Source organism: Corythoichthys intestinalis, chromosome 6 (genome assembly GCF_030265065.1).
Source record: "Corythoichthys intestinalis isolate RoL2023-P3 chromosome 6, ASM3026506v1, whole genome shotgun sequence".
In the NCBI taxonomy this organism is placed as follows: Eukaryota; Metazoa; Chordata; class Actinopteri; order Syngnathiformes; family Syngnathidae; genus Corythoichthys; species Corythoichthys intestinalis.
The window spans coordinates 18421261-18440907 of NC_080400.1; the positions used below are offsets into that span (position 1 = coordinate 18421261).

At 38.1% G+C, this 19647-nt stretch overlaps 1 protein-coding gene across 4 annotated transcripts in view; it reads right to left on the minus strand.

Annotated features, from left to right (window-relative positions):
- The window catches only part of slc8a2b (solute carrier family 8 member 2b), a 166147-nt gene that overhangs the window by 10734 nt on the left and 135766 nt on the right, over positions 1-19647 (minus strand). For all 4 annotated transcript variants that reach the window (XM_057838246.1, XM_057838250.1, XM_057838247.1 and 1 more), the window contains 4 exons: positions 18382-18485; positions 12712-12729; positions 12241-12365; positions 3428-3527 (listed from right to left, as the gene is read on the minus strand). In XM_057838246.1, coding sequence (XP_057694229.1) covers positions 3428-3527; positions 12241-12365; positions 12712-12729; positions 18382-18485 — 347 coding nt within the window. The remainder of the gene's footprint in view (positions 1-3427; positions 3528-12240; positions 12366-12711; positions 12730-18381; positions 18486-19647) is intronic.

A 19647-nucleotide genomic window follows, 5' to 3' on the forward strand; every position in this document is an offset into this window, starting at 1 on the left:
TTGCTCCAAGTCCAACTGTCCCCCTTACTTGTACACGCTCGAAAGGACAAGGACTGTTGCTTGTTGTGCCTGGGGCCCCCGGGGAACCTTGCTACGCCTCTGTGTATGACTTAGAGGTCAAAAGCCAAAAATAGTGTGCACACAAATCTTCCATGATGAACACCTTAAGAACTACAGCACTTGATGAGAGAAAATGCTAGTCCACCATTTTTACATCTGCTGTAATTGCAACACAATCACAACAGCAAGCACAACAACAGTATGCTCAATCTGGGAGAGTGAACACTAAGTCAGTACCTGCTTTTAATACCTTAGTTAATTACAGTAGTGTAGAAAATGCCACTTACTGTACACTGGCCTACTTAAATGTTTGGATAGCACAAAAAAACCCAAACAAAACTGTAATTTACTCCTCACAACGGTTATTAAAATCAAGAATGAACCATGGATGCAATTTGAAAATGTCCCGTGATGGTGCTTGCATTTAATGCTTTCTTTCTTGGTGCAGCAAGAATTGAAGTCTATAAAGCTGATGTTGCAAAAAAACTGCAGATCAGATCATTTAAAGGGGAACTACTATGGAAAAGTGACTTTTTAAGTGCTTACAAAGAAATAATTGACTCGCAGGTGTGCTTGGCCACCTATTGAGTAATTCTTTATTTATCTGCCTATTTTTGTGAGTTAATAAGACCTGATATTTTAACAAAAACATGTCACAGGCTTTAGGAATTATATGACATTGTTAAAAAATTGCATATGTTGCCATTCATTTACCCATTTTTTTAAACCGCTTGTCTTAACTTGAAATCATTCCACTTTTATTTGTTAAATGGAGTATGAGAATTAAAGTATTGATTTATTGGTGGATTTTGACGGCGACAAACGTCTAATCCATTTTGACTGGGAGGGTTGGCAGCGTCCGTTCGATCGCTGGCAGCCCCTCAGTCAAATTGGATCATACGTCTGTAGCCATCAATAGCATTGAAACATGAACATAATCACTCTGTCATCCATCTCAGTTGAAATGGATTTGACGTCTATAACTGTCAATGGAAGTGAGTGAGTAAAGGACTACAAGCAACAAGATCTATCATCTAGAGCAGGGGTGGGGAAACCGGTCCTCAATGGTCCGGGTCTTTGTTACAACTGATCCAACACAGGCAGTTTAACCAATGAGTGGTTGAGGAAAACAAGAAGCACCTGACAGCAATCAACTGATTGCATTTAGGCTACGTCTACACTAGGACAGATAATTTTCTCCAGGGTATTTTGCCGACTATTTTTATACCTGTCCACACTTCATTTAAGGTGCATATAAGGGCCTCCCTGCTTCTGCAAGGTACGCCTGCATTTGCGCAAACTACGCATGCATAAAAAGGAGAAGTCTTATGTGTTACGTCATCACCAGCGCGGTTTACCTCTGAAATGGAAACTCATTCCTAAGCCGTGGCAAATTTCGAAATTATTACACCTTCTAGACCACTGGTGTCAAACTGACGCCATAAAGGGCCAAGTGGGTGCAGGTTTTCTTTTCAACCTTTTGACTAATGGGATCTCTTAACATGGGTAATCAGTTAAACTTTGTCAGGTGCTGCTTGTTTCAACAGAAAATTAATTGGTTAAACTGTTTGCGCGGTATCGGTTGGAACAAACTCCAGCACCCACTTGGCCCTTTGTGGAACTGGTTTGACACCTATGTTCTAGACTGTCATCATTTTGTGATCACTGTTTTTTTCGTGATCGCAACTAGACGCATCACAAAGGAGCTAGGGTGGCAGGGAGAGCATGCTCTGCTTTTATGAGCAGGCGCCATGTTCTGACTGCAACAAACCTTTATAAAACAACAGAACCCTGACATCATTGCTTGGGATGTTACAAGTGATGCTCAGTTGCGCTCTCACCAGTTGGAAAATAACAAATAGAAGCATATGGTGTGGTGCAGAGTATATTTCCTGGAAGCAGCAACCAGGACTGCTTGTGCATAAAAGTGGTGATCCTGGAAGTGGCAACAGTTTTGACAGGCAGAAATGTCTGGGGAAAAACTGATCGCGTGCCTCTTTGACTGGGGCTACCACGGAGGTCACTTTTCGGGGTTTAATTTTCCTCTACGCATTTTTATATACAGAACTCATGTTCGGTTGGCATTGAGTTGGGAGGGCCTTGCCCAGCAGCTGGCTGATCGGAGACAACTCGGGAGACAAGCTCTGTAAAAAACGTTCATCTCCACCTCATCTGCGATGGGAGGACCCCAAATGGGCACTGAATTTAAGCATATTATTGAGACGTAATTTGCAATAAAGAATGCAAATTGACTGTAAAGCAGTCAATAACACACATACATGACTCGCACAGTGTAATGAACACAAAGGTGGGGAGGCGTGAGTGCGCTCGCACAACCTGGAAGCACGCTGCATGCACGTGCAGTAATTTTGGCCATAAAAGTGGCGAAAGCTAAGCACTGTACACTCATATGGATGTACAACATCATCTTAAGATGCTAAACTAACACATTCCCTCTTAACACAAATGTGCAACACGAATATAATGTAAACAACGCTCTCCTCGACGCAGCGAGGACGAATGGGAGACACAGCGAGGACGAGCGGGAGCAACCAGCCGACGTAACAGTAAAAACACGAAACGGTCGCGCTAATAACGGCTCCAACTTATCATAAGAACTTTATGAAATGAAGAGGAAATACTTACATTCGTTCATGGACGTACACAGATTAACAGGTGGCCACACTCTGCTCGAAATGCGCACGTTACGCCTATTCTCGGTCCCAGAATACGCAGCGCTTGTGACATAGGTCAAAAACAGGAAGTAACTGACTGGTTGCTATGGGAACGAACGCATACACAAGGAACTGTTCCAAACAGGAGTATTAAAATTGCTAATAAAATCAGTTAGGATTATTTTAGATCCATATATGTTTTTTTTTTTTCTTAAAGAGTATTCGACGACGAATACAATAGACCCATTAATAGACCTTTTTGGAGAAATCACCATTTCTTTAAGTTGTTTCATTAATAATGACTTGGCCTGTGAAAACAACTGCATAATTACTCGGTGACGACATTTCAGGTTATACTTTGTGGGTGGTCCCTCTATGAGTAATCATGTAGTCTCCCTTGCTGAATCGAATGTGTGTAACATGCGTAACTTAAGTGACGTAAATTGTACTCTTTGGAATCGATAAGAGAATCATTAGAAAGACTGCCAAACGATTCCATGGAATTGAAACACATGGAACCGGTTCTCGATTCCCATCTCTATTTAGGAGTACACCTTCCAAGAGGTAACCATAAATTTACACAGTTGGTGAGTTTATGACATTCTTCAGTATTTAAACAAAAACACAAATCAGTTCACCGTGAACTTGATTTGCCTACTACTTATGACTCTCATGCATTCAAGTCCATTTACCTGCGCTCACAGTGACAGCTTCAACAAACTGCTCCCTCCAGGAGTGTGTGCCAATGACCAGCGCCAAGTTGGTCTTCTTGATGAGCTTGTCGACAGTGCTCTGTCAAAAGCAATGTGAGAAGGCTATTAACAAGGCCCTTAAGACCAAAGCGCATTTATTTCTGCACACATAATGTGCAGTAAACTTCAAGTATTTGGCTTTTTAATCCTTCTTTTGTGGTTTAAAGAGAGGAAAGCATGTAACCCATAGATGAATAGCAAAACAAGGAAGGTGCTGACAGAGTACAGGCCCAGTCACTACTTTCCAAGAAAGGAAAGCACCGTATGTACTCGTGTATAAGTCGCTCCGGCAGATAGGTTGCACCCCTAGTTTGTGATTTTAAAAATTAGGTACCGTATTTTTCGGACTATAAGTCGCAGTTTTTTTTCATAGTTTGGCTGGGGGTGCGACTTATACTCAGGAGCGACTTATGTGTGAAATTATTAACACATTATGATATCATTTCACATGTTATTTTGGTGTTTTGGAGTGACGCTGATGGTTTGGTAAACGTGTTAGCATGTTTTTTATGCTATAGTTATCTGAATAACTTTTAATAGCTATGGTTACGTTCGCGTTCTGCCTTTGGCAATGTGTGTTTCAATTGTGTTTTTGACTTTTTTATATTGAAATGCATGCTTTTAGTTTGTGGCGCTTTCACCCCCACGTGGGGGCGCACTTTTTTTTGTCGTTTACGTGAAGAAGTGCGCTCACACGCCAGAAGAAGACGGACAGCTACGCAGCGTCTCTGAGCGGGTGGGCGAGAGAGAGAGAGACAGAGAGAGAGAGAGAGAGAGAGAGAGAGAGCGAGAGAGACACGGCTGCGAACCTACGTTCATTGTTTATGCTTGTAAAATATCTCTACAGAGGCAACACCTGTGTGGATCATCTTTTCTGTTGTTGTTGTGTGTTTTCCACCCGCGATCGGACACTTAGAGCCAGTTGTGTGGTTGTTTGAACGACGTGCTAATGCTAGCGAAAGCACGCTAACCGTTTGTGTCATTGCTGCAATAGCACCTAATTATCATTTATTTACGTTGATGCGAACCTGTTTGATATCGAGGACGAAATTGATTCAGCAAATTATACGGACGTCCAGCATCGTCATTTGGGAGTTTAACTCGCTGTATAGCCAGGACCGAGCCATAGCATCCTGATGAGGACGGTATATTCGCATTTCGTTGTTCATGCATTGTACACTGTACACTTACTTATTCAGCATGTTGTTCTCTATTGTATTTTTATATTTATATTAAATTGCCTTTCAAGATGACATATCTGTTCTATGTGTTGGATTTTATCGAGTAAATTTCCCCCAAAAATGCAATTTATACTCCAGTGCGACTTATATATGTTTTTTTTCTCTTCGTTGGGCATTTTATGGCTGGTGTGACTTATACTCAGGTGCAACTTGTAGTCCGAAAAATACGGTATTTTACGTTTACCCTCATATAGGTCACACCACAATATGGGAGATTTTTTAGCAAATTTTTGGATCAATTTTCGATACCAACAGCGGGCAACAGATACAGTAAAACTTAGTATATTTTATAGTTTATATACTGTTTTTTAGAAACAAGTTACATACAAAGTAACAACTAAGTACACAACAGAAACAATGCCAGTGTGGTAAATATTTTAAGTTTCTAGTTTTTGTTTCTTAACTCTTAACTGTCTCATGATAACTCGTCTTCATCATCATGGATGAAAGCCCTTAAATTCCTCTTTTTGTGCCCTCCTAGAGCACCCTCTTGAGGTGGCTTGGCTTGTTGTGAAAGCAAAGATGGCTGCACAATGTACACTACTGCAGCTTCGGTCGTGATGCTGGTCCTTATTTCTTCCTTGGGCAAGTTTTGTTCATAAGTACTGTTAGTACACCACATGTTTTTGTCATTGTATGAGATGTTGTAACTGCACTTTTATATTAGACATTTGCAGAATATTTGAGAGGAATATTTTGATCATAACTTGTCTGTAAAGTTAGCGTACATAGCTAATGCTAAGATGTATGCTTTTTCAGTTTTACGACGATCTGAATTGGGCAATGGTCAGTCAGCATATGTGGCGTATAAGTCGCACCCGCATTTTTGGGCAAAAGTTTCTGTCAAAATATTACAACCTACACTCGAGTATATACAAATGAAAGAAGATTGAAAGGAAGTAAGAACCAAGGATTAGAAGAAACATGATTTACAATAGGAATAGTGATGGGAAGAAGGACAAGATACAAGAAAATAAACAAGATAGAGAAGGATGAAAGAGGAAATGCTTGGATGGAAAGATGGGAGGAAGTAAGGGGAGAAGGGTGAAAGACAGGACTGAAGGAAAAAAGATGTTAGGAATATGACAGAAAAGAGATGACAGAAAGAAAGAAGCAGCACTAAAGTTTGGCAACACATTCTCTTGTCTGACCTGTGATGGAGCGAAAAGTCAAGCCCCAAATTTCCAAATATCTGTACTATTACATGCAAGGGCGCCGTATAGAGATGAAAAGTGATATTGATTCAAAGGGCCAATGCCCTGATGGGGCCCACAAAGAAAATTAGAACATTAAGTAATCGTTTGCAAATTTAAATAATAATCATTATAATTTTAATAGGAATATAATGAAGGGTTTCTTTTTCTTGTTTTGTTTTTGGCAAAAAGTAAACACCCAGAGAGCATATGTATTGCCAGCCACCTCCCCGTATTTTCATTAAATGGTTTGGTCCGCCTTTCCTTCGATCAGACCGGGAGCAGCGGTGCGCATTTACATCAGTCAATGACTCGGCGTGTGCGGTACTGCAGAAATGTTTTCAAAACAAAAATCGGGTTATCAAAAGAGGAAAGAAAAGAAAGCAAAACAGGAGCGGGGTAGAAAAGGCCAACAGGATATGACAAAGTACTTCACAAAGGAAGGTTGGTGTCTTGTGTCAGTGTAGTGCTGAAAATTAACCTGTTATCTTCGCCCACTCCAGCCCCATCTGGAACCCGGCGATGTCTATTATAAAGCTCTGAAGCGAGGTCCCAGCTCACTCCGTAAGAAATATGGGATTTTCCCGGCCTCAGTGAGCGACATTCACCAATTCAAAAACTTGAATTCCAAATAATGACGGCATTTTTTGGTATCCTACAGATGTTGAAAGTTGGTGAGGAAATTTTGTTTTTTAAAATCGGCTTGAATCCAGTTTGTCAAGAATTTATTGAATTTAGTTTGTCATCAATTGAATTTAGTTTGTTAACAAGGGACCTCGCTTCGGAGCTGTAGCCTATAGTGGAGATCTCGAGTTTCCAAATGGGGCTAAGCCTACTCCATAATGAAATACTGTAATTGTTTGCTAGCTAGTGTTTGCTCCACTTTTAGCTTACATTTAATCAGTACAGCAGGCAAACCCTTAGCAAGCTCTTCATACTAAAACAGTTGTATACTGTACACTGTAATGTATACTGTAGTATAGTTAAGTTAAAGCAAAACATTTATTCTAAGTCATTCATTATGGTATTTGCTTTGAGAATATTTCTAATAAAAATATATTTAGATTGTAAAAGATGGCCTTCAGTACATTTCTTATAGATGATATCAGTATCTTCATTATTGCTCTATACGCTGTATGTTTACATAAATATATTTTCATCTTAAATTAATGCAGAAAATTACACAAATTAGTGTGTAAAGATTCACCAGAATGCAGGAAATTACATAGTTGATACTCTAAATGTGTGTGTGCCCCCGGCACTGGTGGTGGGGCCCAAAGTGATATCTTTTCATGGGGCCCAAAATCCCTGGCAGCACCCCTGATTACATGCTTCTGTTATATAACCGGACTCGTTTTACCAAGGGCATAGGTTTGCATGGGGATGGTAGGGACATAACACCACCCACTTTTCATGATGCTGAAATTGTCCCCACCAACTTTTAAGTAACGTTATTTGCATCATACAGTATAATGCGTTCACTTACATAGGTAATTTGTATTGTATTCCCATATGTTGTAAGGTTTGAATTGACCCTACCATTATGAAGTGAATTATTTTGATTATGTTCAGACTTAGATTTACCACTTTTACTTGCAGAATGTTCTGGTCCATTTTCTCCCCTGAAACACATGTTTGATTGGCTGATGACTTGCATTTAGTTAAAATGTATTTACTGTATTTTTTTTCTACATGATTTATTTAAAAATATTTTTATTTGCAGCTTACACAGACATTTTTTAGATAATCATACATGCATCATAGTCGATGTAAAAAGTTTTCATTTTTTTGTTGAATTTAGCGGTGCTTGTGGACAGAAGCGGTAGTGTTTTACCTTAAGGAAAATTCAATTTATTTATTTTTTGTTATACCCTGACTATGAAGTTTTTTTCAGTTATATTCATTTAGAGAGATAGTGTTGAGTGGTCATAAGACAAATGTCTATTTTTTGCATTCCTGGATAGTTAGATTAGTTTAGATTGTATTATATTACATTAGTTAGATTATTAACAAGTGTGTATTTATTGTGTATGGTAATATAATCTATGTTCAAATATTTCAATTTCAATTTGCTAATAAAAGCCAGACATTTATTCTGGAAGTTTTCAAAATGTTTCTTCTTAGTTTTTTAAAACAAAGTTTTGAATCGAACTGTGTATCACCTGAACCAATACAAATGAAATTTAGTATAAATCAATCAATATATATTTGTTTTGCATTGATCATATAACCTATCCATTAATCAGGTTGATATTTGTGAGAAATGTAGCTCTGATCCCCGTTCCTGTTTGGTCTTATTAATGTCCCGGTCCCAGCAAAAAGTGTACATGCAGGTTATGCTGTTATATTGTGCCTACCAATGTTGAGACCAAACCTACGCCCTTGCGTTTTACTCCCATTTGAGTAGACGTTTTGAACATCGCGAGTACATATTTAATGTCTCTGACTAATATTAGCGCCGCCCACTCATACGTAGACAAATTGCGTAGGGGTCGCAGCTTTTCGGCCACATCAATAAGTAACACACTCAGAAGGCCATTTACAACCACAACAATGCCTGTGGTCGAGGTTTTACGTCAGCGATTTCCCAGACTCTTTCTCTGTTGACACAAGCGTGACAGATCGATCGCGTTGACTGACAACATGGGGAACTTGTGCATCAATTAAACATCTTGGCCATAGTCAGTACTTCTCCTCTCAGCACTTTGTAGCTAAAAACCAAGGCCAAGTTAAAGATACAACACCATCTAATCTTTATAGTCGTTGCCACAGTATGTGCAATGCCAATCTGTGTTCCTTTGCATTAAAATATATGTAGTTATTTTACTTTGTTAAAATTCCTAAACACCTAATACAATGAAATAGATAATATTGCCCTTCAAGGAACACTAATGAATTGATGACGATAAACACTTATAAATAAGAAAACATTACATAATGTAAGCAAAATTGTCTATTGGCCTATTGTATGTTATTATTCCTAATATTGTAATTTAAAAATACAAAAACTAATAACTATACAGTATATGGTAACTAACAATTTTATTATTAACTAATTCGCTGTCACTGACTGATCATGTTTCAGTGTCACTGAAGGTGATAGACGTCCAATCCATTTTGACTTGGGAGCTGGAAGTGTCAGTCAATGAGTTAATTGGTTAAATAACTTTAAAGCAGTAGCAAAAGTATATTTTTTTAATAGTTTCCTTAGTTGTGTGTTGTAAGTGGTAGTATGCCTAACTTGATCAATGTAAACAGTTCATTTTTAGAGCAGATCTGGTTCGTCTATCACTCTCAACGGCAGCCAGTGAGTTAATAATCAATCAATCAATCAATCAATCAATCAATCAATCAATCAATCAATCAATGACCCTAACCCAATTATTTAATGAGACAAATGCATAATGAAGGTATAAACACAAAAAATGAAGCAACTGTGAGAATAAATCCCAAAAATGGATTAAACAATGAAGTAGGGCTGCAGCTATCGAATATTTTAGTAATCGAGTAATCGACTGAAAATTCTATCAATTAATCGAGTAATCGGATAAAACATATATTTTTATGTGATGAGCAATTATATATATATATATATATATATATATATATATATATACACATGAGAAAACAAGATATTTAATCTAACATTGAACCATTTTCAGTCAATCAATGTCTTTATTTTCGATGTACATTGTTGAAAACAGCCAACTCACTTAAAAGTCAGATGTTTTTCCCACGTGTTTCAATTGAATTTCTATTTGTGTCAAGCTATTTTTAAGTTCTAGTTAAGTTTTAAGTTAGTCTAAACTGTAAGTCCTGATAGAACTTTTTGCAGTGTTCAAAATAAATGTATGATACCTGCTGTATTGGAGCACATTCGAGACCAGTGCTACTTGGTGTTTTATCCAGCAATGCCTACTGAGCTAAAATTGACAGTTAGCATTATTAAGTTTATATTTTACACCCTCATCACTCTAAACCGCATGTTTTCACAGATTAAATAAAGCTTGTATATAAGACACGATAGCCACGCATCGACAGTGGTCATAATTAATAGAAACCTAGCCCTCCGTACGTGAGCGAGTGACAGTAACGTTAATCTTATTTATTAGCGCTTAGAAGTCCTACTGCTTTAAGATGGCGGCTGTTTACCAACGCCGATGACTCTGTCATTTCGCATCTAGTTCAACATACATGTGATCTCTATGAGACGCATCAGACGCTAACTGCTAGCACCGTAGCATCATGCGGGCTAGTTTTTAGCAACGTCGGCGTCATTTGTAGCGGCTGTCGTTTTAAAAAAAAAATTGCTTCTTCCGCTACGCACGTGACATCAGCGTGTTGTCCCGCATTAAAAGTAGTCCGGGCAAAACGTGATGCTTAGAGCTGTCAAAATTAAACGATTACTCGAGGTGAATAAAATTACCCGGATCAGTTTTTAAACTCGAGTTACTCGAGTTGCTCGAGTATTCTTTTCAGCTCTACAATGAAGTACGGCTGCAGTTATCGATTATTTAGGTACTGTATTAATCTTCCGATTACCGGTAATTAATTCGATTAATCGAATAATTCGATAACATTTAGTACGTTGCAGAAAAATTTTGCAGAATATAAAACAAAGAAACAAGTGTTATAATGGTATAAAAAAATAATAATGACGACCTAAGTACAACAAAAGAATATTTTCTGAATTATAGCAATTTATTAGAGAACAATCATTTGCTACTTTTTTATGTCTGCTGTCTTTTGCTTACACCCCCCCCCCCAAAAAAAAAAACCACACAAAAAAACCTCAGGAGGCCAGTTTATGTCATTTTAATATACCCGTTTTGTCCTCGCTAAATGTGTCATTATTCCGCTAGACAGTCAACAAAAAAGATAATTTTTGGTTCTATAATGTTCTTGACTTGACTTCCTTCACTTTTTCCACATTTTAATGTTTTTTATCAAGCTTAACAAACACATGTACAAAGCAAAATGACACACATTTCAACAATAAAACACTACAAAACAATTGGAGTTTAAATTTCTAATTAGTCGAATTGATACGTAAATTTAGTAGATGGAATTAACCTGACCAAACCAACTCGCATAGCAAGTCAGCTAGCTTAAATGCTATTAACGTTTTTCTTCTTCTACGGTTCTCTTAACAAATCAGTCAAATAAACCATTCAAACATATACAGTGATCCCTCATTTTTCGCGGTTAATGGGAACCAGAACCCGCCGCCATAAGTGAAAAACTGTGAAGTAGCGCAACCCCCCCACCCTCACATAATTTATTTTTTTAAAATTGTGTGTTCGATGAATTTATTCAGATTTAGCATTGGAAGAGATACATACAACACATGATTTTTTGTTTTACCCTTTTTACCCCAAAGTATAATAAAAAATGTATATATTAATAAATGGTTTTATAAGCGCTTCAAATGTAAGAATTATGATGATCAGTTTTAAACATGTTACTGTCCCACCGAATTATTTTTAAACAAGAATAAAGTAGAAAAATGCTTGGCTTTATTAAATGCTTCATTGAGTGAGTCCACTCACTCCTTCCACTGCTCACTTACACACAATGATTTGCCACGGCAACGGTTTAACAAGTTAAACGATGATTGACGCATGTGACACTTTGAAGCTTTAGCTTACAAGCATCTGTGGCAACATCAAATCCAAACATCTTTCAACATCCTTAACTTTAAAAAGCAACTCCAGTGCACACCCTGACGAACAAAGAGCAGGGTGAGGGAGGGAGGGAGCGAGCGAGAGTGAGACTATGCGATCGGCTCATCTGTATTTTTGAACATTTTTTTAATTGAAAAAAAATCCGCAATGGACCTGGGGTGCGAAGTTTGAAGCACGAAGTAGCGAGGGATTATTGTATTTCCACAAACAGATAAAAGTACCTCTAAACTCAATTACGAATGCATAAACAAACATATTAGCTCAAACAAAAACTTAAAGCCTAATGTTGGTCTTAACAGAAAGCAGCTGGATTCAACCATGGTCGACGTAGTTGTCATATTCACTGTTGCCACCAGAGAGCAGTGTATCCATGCAAATCATGAAAACGAAATACAGTACAGTGCAACACTTTGAGAACAAACAAACGCCACGCTAATTAAACGAATAATCGAAGCAGCAAAATTGAATTTGAAGCTTTTTTCTTATCTAATTACTCGATTTAATAGTCTTTATTTATAAATATACTGTATATATATATTTACTGAATAATATGTAATCTACCAACTATTTAATGCAACAAACATTAAATGAAAAGGTGCTATATGAAATTGATTTCGGGTGATCCTTAGATCTACCTTAAACTCATAGGACTCCTCGATGACCACTTCCAGACGGCTGTGCTCCCCCAGGATGGGTTTGCCCATCTCAGCAATCCTCCGGGCCTCCTCCTCCTCGGCGCTCAATTGGCCTTCGGACCCCTCTGAAGGGCGAATTACAGGCCAAATGAATGTATTGCGGATACGTCAAATTAAATTACAATCAAGCTTGTGTAAAACAGCGGGTTGTCCTCCACCATTACGGTGATAAAGGCCGAGCAGCATGATATCACCAGCGGGCTGCTGTTGACATGCTTTCCTCCACATGGTGCATACTTGTGATGTTAACAATGATAAAGTGGTACAGTGAATCACTGCATATTTGTGATTTAGTGTTTGAAATTTTCCTCTTTTCCTATTTAACTATTTAAATCAAGGCACCACTGTATGGATGAAAGTGAGGGCTGAGGAGTATAGCAACATAACAAGCAAAACAAGAAGCCATCTTACCTTGGCTAAGTAGCAGAGCTGTGATGAAGACAAAGTGGGAGCAGAGAACATTAATTGACAATAAGTGGTTGTACACGTAACCTCCTTTGCAACACACTCAATTATTTATTTAATGGGTACAGTGTATGTTGGGCGTATTTATTGCTTGCATATCAGGCAACATGTTGATTGAATGTGAACATAATATGAATGATTAAAGTGTCATAGAAATGGGGTATGTGTTTAGTGTGTAAACCAGGGGTGTCCAAACTATGGCTCGCAGGCCAACTGCGGCCCGCAAACAAATTACGAACATATCATTGATTATTGCTCGCACATGAAGCTTGAGTTCAGCAGACACTGTGTTGCACTTCTCAGTTTCAACATAGATGAAGATATTCCCTTCAAAAGTGCCTCTCTATTAGCTCGAAATTAGCCGCCTATTTAGCATTCGCAATGTATCGAATGCAATTATTACATGATATGCATCTTATACAGTAGCAATTAGCCACTCGCGACTAGTTCTAGCCTCGTGCGAATCGCTAATTAGCATGACAGGTACGCAAGAATGATAGTATTACCCCTACAATAATATTCAACACTTCTATAACACTGATTGTCTTTTTTATGCATTCTTGAACAAGACATAGTATAGGAAAATAACAGAGCACAATTAAAGAGAGTTACAATACTAAGGGGCTGTGAGATGTCAATAGAACCGTTATGTGGCAAGATAACAAATATTGATAAAGTTAACAAAAAAATAAATCACATTCATGACTAATTATCGAAAATAGATAGAAAATTACAAACATTTCCGAATGTAGCCCGGAAACAGCCGAATGGGGCTGTGACGTCACAGCCAGGAAACAAAAGGTCGAGCCAGGTGCCATCGTTGTTTATCGACGAGTGAGTTGCGTTCGTGTTTTATCCAAAAAAATCGCTAAAATGGTTCAAACCTGTCGTGCTATGTGTTGTACAAATAGCCATTTGTCGCAATGTAGTACCCATGAGTTCCCGAACGCGAGGAAAAGAACTGGACTACGCAGACAATGAGTAAAGTTCGTCCGTGTAAAGAGGGCTAATTTTGCAGAGCCAGCCTCTGGCACGGTTTTGTGTGGTGCGCATTTTACACCTGAATGCTATTCGAACTATGGTTTTGCTAAGAAATTGCTGCTGAAAGCAGATGCGGTGCCCACCATACACGCGCAGCCACCAAAATGTCCCGTGATATCAAGAAAGAGGACGATGACTGGCACTGATGAGACCACCCCACCACCCCAGGGAAAACAAAGGAGGTGAGCAGACAAGCTCGAAATGGCCAGAGTGAGTACTCTTTTATAATAAAAAAATTATCACGCATTGGATACAGGACTGGACACATGTATAAATTATCGCTCATAAAATATATACAACAAATCCTCAAATCCCATTCATATTTGTGTCTGTTGGCAGAGCGAAAACCTATGATAGCACAATAAATGATAATTATTCTATACATTACTTTATTTTGCGCTCACGGTGTATCAGCTTCACAAAAAGAAATGCAAAACAAACCATTCGGTATTTCCCCACACGATCTGTTGCCGGTGTTTCATCAGTGTGATTGCTCCCCTCAATGATCCTTTCATTAGGCTACATTGGCTTTCGTTTGGGCTCAAATTGATTACCCAAAAAAACAAAGAAAGGTTCATAACTCTCCTCGTCACCATTAGAAGAACGTCCGTTACGTCGGATTCGTCGCTGCAACTAGAAACAAAATTGTCTGCCATCATCGCCGCCATTCAGTACTAAGCACTGAGCCGGGTGTTTCCTAGTTGTGACGTCACGCACACAATATGCTAGATTTCCAGGATCTCGGGCACCGGTTGTTTTAGCTTGACAATCGATGAAATTTTCTGTCATTTTGTTGGTGCTGCGATGTGTGTAATTATATGAAGTGGCATGATATGAATCCAAAAGGCATGCGTTTATGGATAAATGATGGAATATTAGCATTTCCCCTGGTATTTTAATACCTTTTAAGCATTGAGGCTTAATTTATAACATGCCTTGCTTACCAGACCTCAACATGAGTGACAGTTCTTCACATCAACTTAAAATCACACTTATTTATTTTAGCAAATACAGTATACAACTCGTTAGACATCTATATATTTTAGATAATCACTGTTTGGTATGATTGTAGCATTTAGGGCTGCAGCTATCGATTATTTTAGTAGTCGATTAATCGATGAACTAGTTATTCAAATAATCGAGTAATCGGATAAGGAACATAAAAAATTAAAATACCCGAGCTAAGCCTCAAACGTTATAAAAAAAATAAAATAAGAATTTATGTACAACAAAAGAACAATTGGCTAATTTACACAGCAAAAGTCTGCTAGCTTAAATGCTAACTTAAAAAAAAAAAAAATTAACAATGCTCTTAACAAAAGGTTTGGAAACATATTCCCACAGAAAATGGCTAAATATACCTGTAAACTAAATTACGAATGCACTAGAAAACATTAGCTCAAACAAAAACTTAGCTTATGTTGGTCTTAACATGGACCAGCTGGATTAAGCCATGTGAAATGAGGCAGACTAGAGGGCAGTGTAGCCACCCAAATCAATAAAACTCAATGCAAACACTTTCAAATTAAACCATTACAACCTAAATTTAATTAAACGAATACTCGAGGCACCAAATTTAATTTGAATCTTTTTTTCCTAATCGAATACTCGAGTTAATCGATTAATCGTTGCAGCACTAGTAGCATTGTTTTTTTTACTAGAAATCGACCTATGCCGCTTATTAGTAGTTAGAGGGGCCGATAACAGATTTTTGGAGCCGATATTCATTTGCAGTAAAAGTGTAAAAATTGGCGTAAAAAAAAGAAAACGCAAACACTGAATTTATACCTAAATAACTAAAGCGTGTTTATTGACTCACACAAATAGAAAATAATAGCTAATAGTAGAGGGGTGGCGTGGTAGAGCAGTCGTTTCCCAACCCACAGGTTGTAGCTTCGATCCTCCACCCTGATGACATTGTCCAAGTATCCTGGAGGAAAATACTAAACCCCACATTGCTCCTGATGCTGCGTCACCAGTAGGTTGATGAGGGTAGTGTGAACTGCTTTGAGGGCCTTAAAAAGATGGAAAGGCGCAATCCAAGTGTAACTCCATTTACCATTACTTTTTAACCAATTAAAGGACGGGGTCAATACTAGTGCAGGAGACAGCAGGCAGGAGAGAGAAGCGTGGCTGCATCTGAGCAGAAATAACTTAGTTTTAAATGTTTTTTCATATCGGCCAGTCGGACTTAAAAAAAAGAAAAAAAAGGCTGATGCCAATACATGTGAAATTTAGAAAAATTGGCGCCGATAATGGGCTCGGCCGATAATCGGTCTATCTCGAATTTTTACCATTATTTGTACCAGAAGCTTGCTCTGCTTATTCTCAATCCTCACTGGAGGAGTCTCAATAAGGCCATGGTAGATGACAGTTATGTCATTGTTAACTGTTGCCACCAGAGAACAGCGTATCCTCCCAAATCAATAAAACTAAATACAATGGTACCTCTACATACGAAGTTAATTCGTTTCAGGACCTTGTGTGTAAGTCGAAATGGTCGTATGTCGAGTAGGATTTTCCCATAAAAATACATTATAATTCCATCCATTTGTTCCATATCCCAAAAACCTAAACTAAATCCTCAATAAATACTGCTGTTACTATTGCAAATAGCAATTACAAAGAGCAAGACAAATAAATTATGAATAAAATGGGAAAAATAATAGTAATAATAATGATAATAATACCTGTAATAATGTAATTAATCGGGTTCTAATGCGGCAGATGCATTTTGCGTGGTGTACCTGAAAGCACCACGTGGCTGACGACAGAGTGAGAGTGTATTAGAGTTTTTACTTTCTCTTTTCCGTCTTCTGTTGTTGGGCAAAAGAAGCCATGTTGTGAAGGCAAGTTCTGAAATGAATAATTAATAAACCTGACGAAGCAGGCGATTTCTGTGGCAATGTTACAATAATGATAACTGTCACCTTAATTTACAAATACTGGCGAACAGAGGAGGACCGCTGAGCTTGCAGCCATTCTACGGCCGTATTGGCGAGCCAGTTCACGGATGCGGACACCACGATCACATTTCCCTATTATTTCAAACTTCGTTTCATTGGTAAGCCTCACCTTTTTCCTTTTTTTTCACCACCTGCACTAACATTGTTGAAACCCATGTTGATTTCTCTCACAAGAAAATCCACTGTGTGTCCGTCTTGTGAGAAAACAAAGACACTGCCGGCTGTCATAAATCGTCATATTTCGAGCATGTCTTCGGATGTAGAAATAAATGGCGAGTCAAATTTTACGTCGGATGTCAAAAAGATCGTGTGTCGAAGTGATCGTACAGTGTATCACAAAAGTGAGTACACCCCTCGCATTTCTGCAGATATTTAAGTATATCTTTTCATGGAACAACACTGACAAAATGACACTTTGACACAATGAATAGTAGTCTGGTGCAGCTTATATAATAGAGTTAATTTATTTTCCCCTCAAAATAACTCAAAATTTAGCCATTAATATCCAAACCCCTGGCAACAAAAGTCAGTACACCGCATGGGAACTATGTACATCCCTTAATGTCCTAATTGAGTACTGCTTGTCATTTTGCCTCCAAAATGTCATGTGACTCGTTACAGAAGTGCTGTCAGCATTGCTGAGATTGAAGAGATGAGGGTCAGCTTGTGAGTGCTCAGACCATACGCCGTACTCTACATCAAATTGGTGTGCATGGCTGTCACCCCAGGAGGAAGCCTCTTCTGAAGACGGTATACAAGAAAGCCTGCAAACAGTTTGCTGAAGACATGTCAACAAAGCACATGGATTACTGGAACCATGTCCTATGGTCTGATGAGATTTGTTTGGTTCCGATGGTCTCAAGCTTGTGTGGCAGCGACCAGGTGAGGAGTACAAAGATAAGTGTGTCATGCCTACATTCAAGCATGGTGGTGGGAATTACCCCCCCCCCCACCTCTTCAATCTCTGTAGCAATTCTGAAAGCAGTCCTGTAACGAGTCACATGATATTTTGGAGGGAAAATGACAAGCAGTACTCAATTTGGACATTTAGGGATGTATGTAGTTCCCATGCGGTGTACTCACTTTTAATGACTATATTTTGAGTTATTTTGAGGGGAAAATGCATTAACTCTATTATATAAGCTGCACACAGACTACTTTTCATTGTGTCAAAATGTCATTTTGTCAGTGTTGTCCCTAGAAAAGATATACTTAAATATCTGCAGAAATGAGAGGGGTGTACTCACTTTTGTGATACACTGTATGTCGAGGTAGCACTGTACAGCACTTTCAAAACAAGCCATTACAAAGCCACTCTAATTAAACAAATCATTGATGCAGCAAAATTGTATTTGAAGCTTTTTTGTAATCTAATTACTCAATTTAATTGATTAATCGTTGCAGCGAAAATATATACATAGATACCTAATAGTGCTTTACGATATGACGATACATATCATTGTGTTTAACAAATGAAAGTTGAAGAGTTTCAATTTGATCCTTCCATTTTTCTGAAAGCGGCCTTGGAGAAAAAAGTTTGGACATCCCTGGTGTAAGCAAGTATGACGTCTGCTTAGCATGTGGTCGCAGTAAGAGAGTTTACAGTTACCTGAAATGCCTCTTTTTAGCCAGCGTGGCTCCTCCAAGACGATATAGAAATTCTCATGTTTCTCATATTCTTCATCATCGATAATCCTCACCTGGATCGTCTGACTGCACACCCACACACATGGATTAGAATATGACCTTAAATTTATTGCAAGGTGCTATAGAAAAAATGAGGGCTATCAAACAATTAAATTTTTAATCGAGTTAATCACAGCTTAAAAGTTAATTAATCGTAATTAATCGCAATTCAAAACATCTCTAAAATATGCCATATTTTTTTGTAAATTTTTGTTGGAATGGAAAGATAGGACACAAGACGGATATAAACATTCAACATATTGTACATAAGTACTGTATTTGTTTATTATAACAAAAAATCCACAAGATGGCATTAACATTAACATTCTTTCTGTTAAAGGGATCCACGGAGGGAAATACTTGTAGTTCTTAAAAGATAAATTTGAGTACAAGTTATAGTAATGTTATATTAAAACCCTTCTTAATGTTTTCGTTTCAATAAAATTTGTAAAATTTTCAATCAAAAAATAAACTAGTGTCTTTAACTATGTCAGGTAGTGATTGAAATACACCACAAGGTGTCAATGGCAAGTTTTAAATTAATTAGAGATCTAGCCAAGGCAAAGTCTGAGTAAGTTTTATGTGTATTTTGCATAACTATTTTGATTGGGAATGCCAGTTCTCTTTGCATTGAGCGCTTTTTGTGAACATTATTTTTTTGAGAGATAGGAATATTATTTTTGTTGTGCTTTCACTAAATGATACTGTAGCGACTTAACTGTTCCACCTAAATGCATGATTGGAAGTTGAGCAACTATGACCGTCAGTGGTGGCTGCAAATGGTATACAGGATGTTCTGCGTTGTGTTCAATTAAGGGTGTTAAGAAAAAGATTGTCTCCTGTGAGAGATAGGAATATTATTTTTGTTGAGCTTTCACTAAATGATACTGTAGCAACTCTGTTCTGGCCAAAAGCATGATGGGAAGTAGTGCAACCATGACTGTCAGTGGTGGCTGCAAATGGAATACGGTATGATCTGCGTCGCTTCCAACTAAGCATGTTAAGAAAAAGGTAACCTCCTGTCATTCTTCCCCACATAGTTCGCCACAATAACAAAGTGAAAGAGTTGCCAAAAGCTTAGGCCAATAAAAGGCGCGGTCCAATTAAAGCCTGTGTCCACTCGCATTTCTCTGCCTTTTCGCTCTCACCGTGCTAACACGGCTTCATTGTAAACTGTTTGAGGCAACGC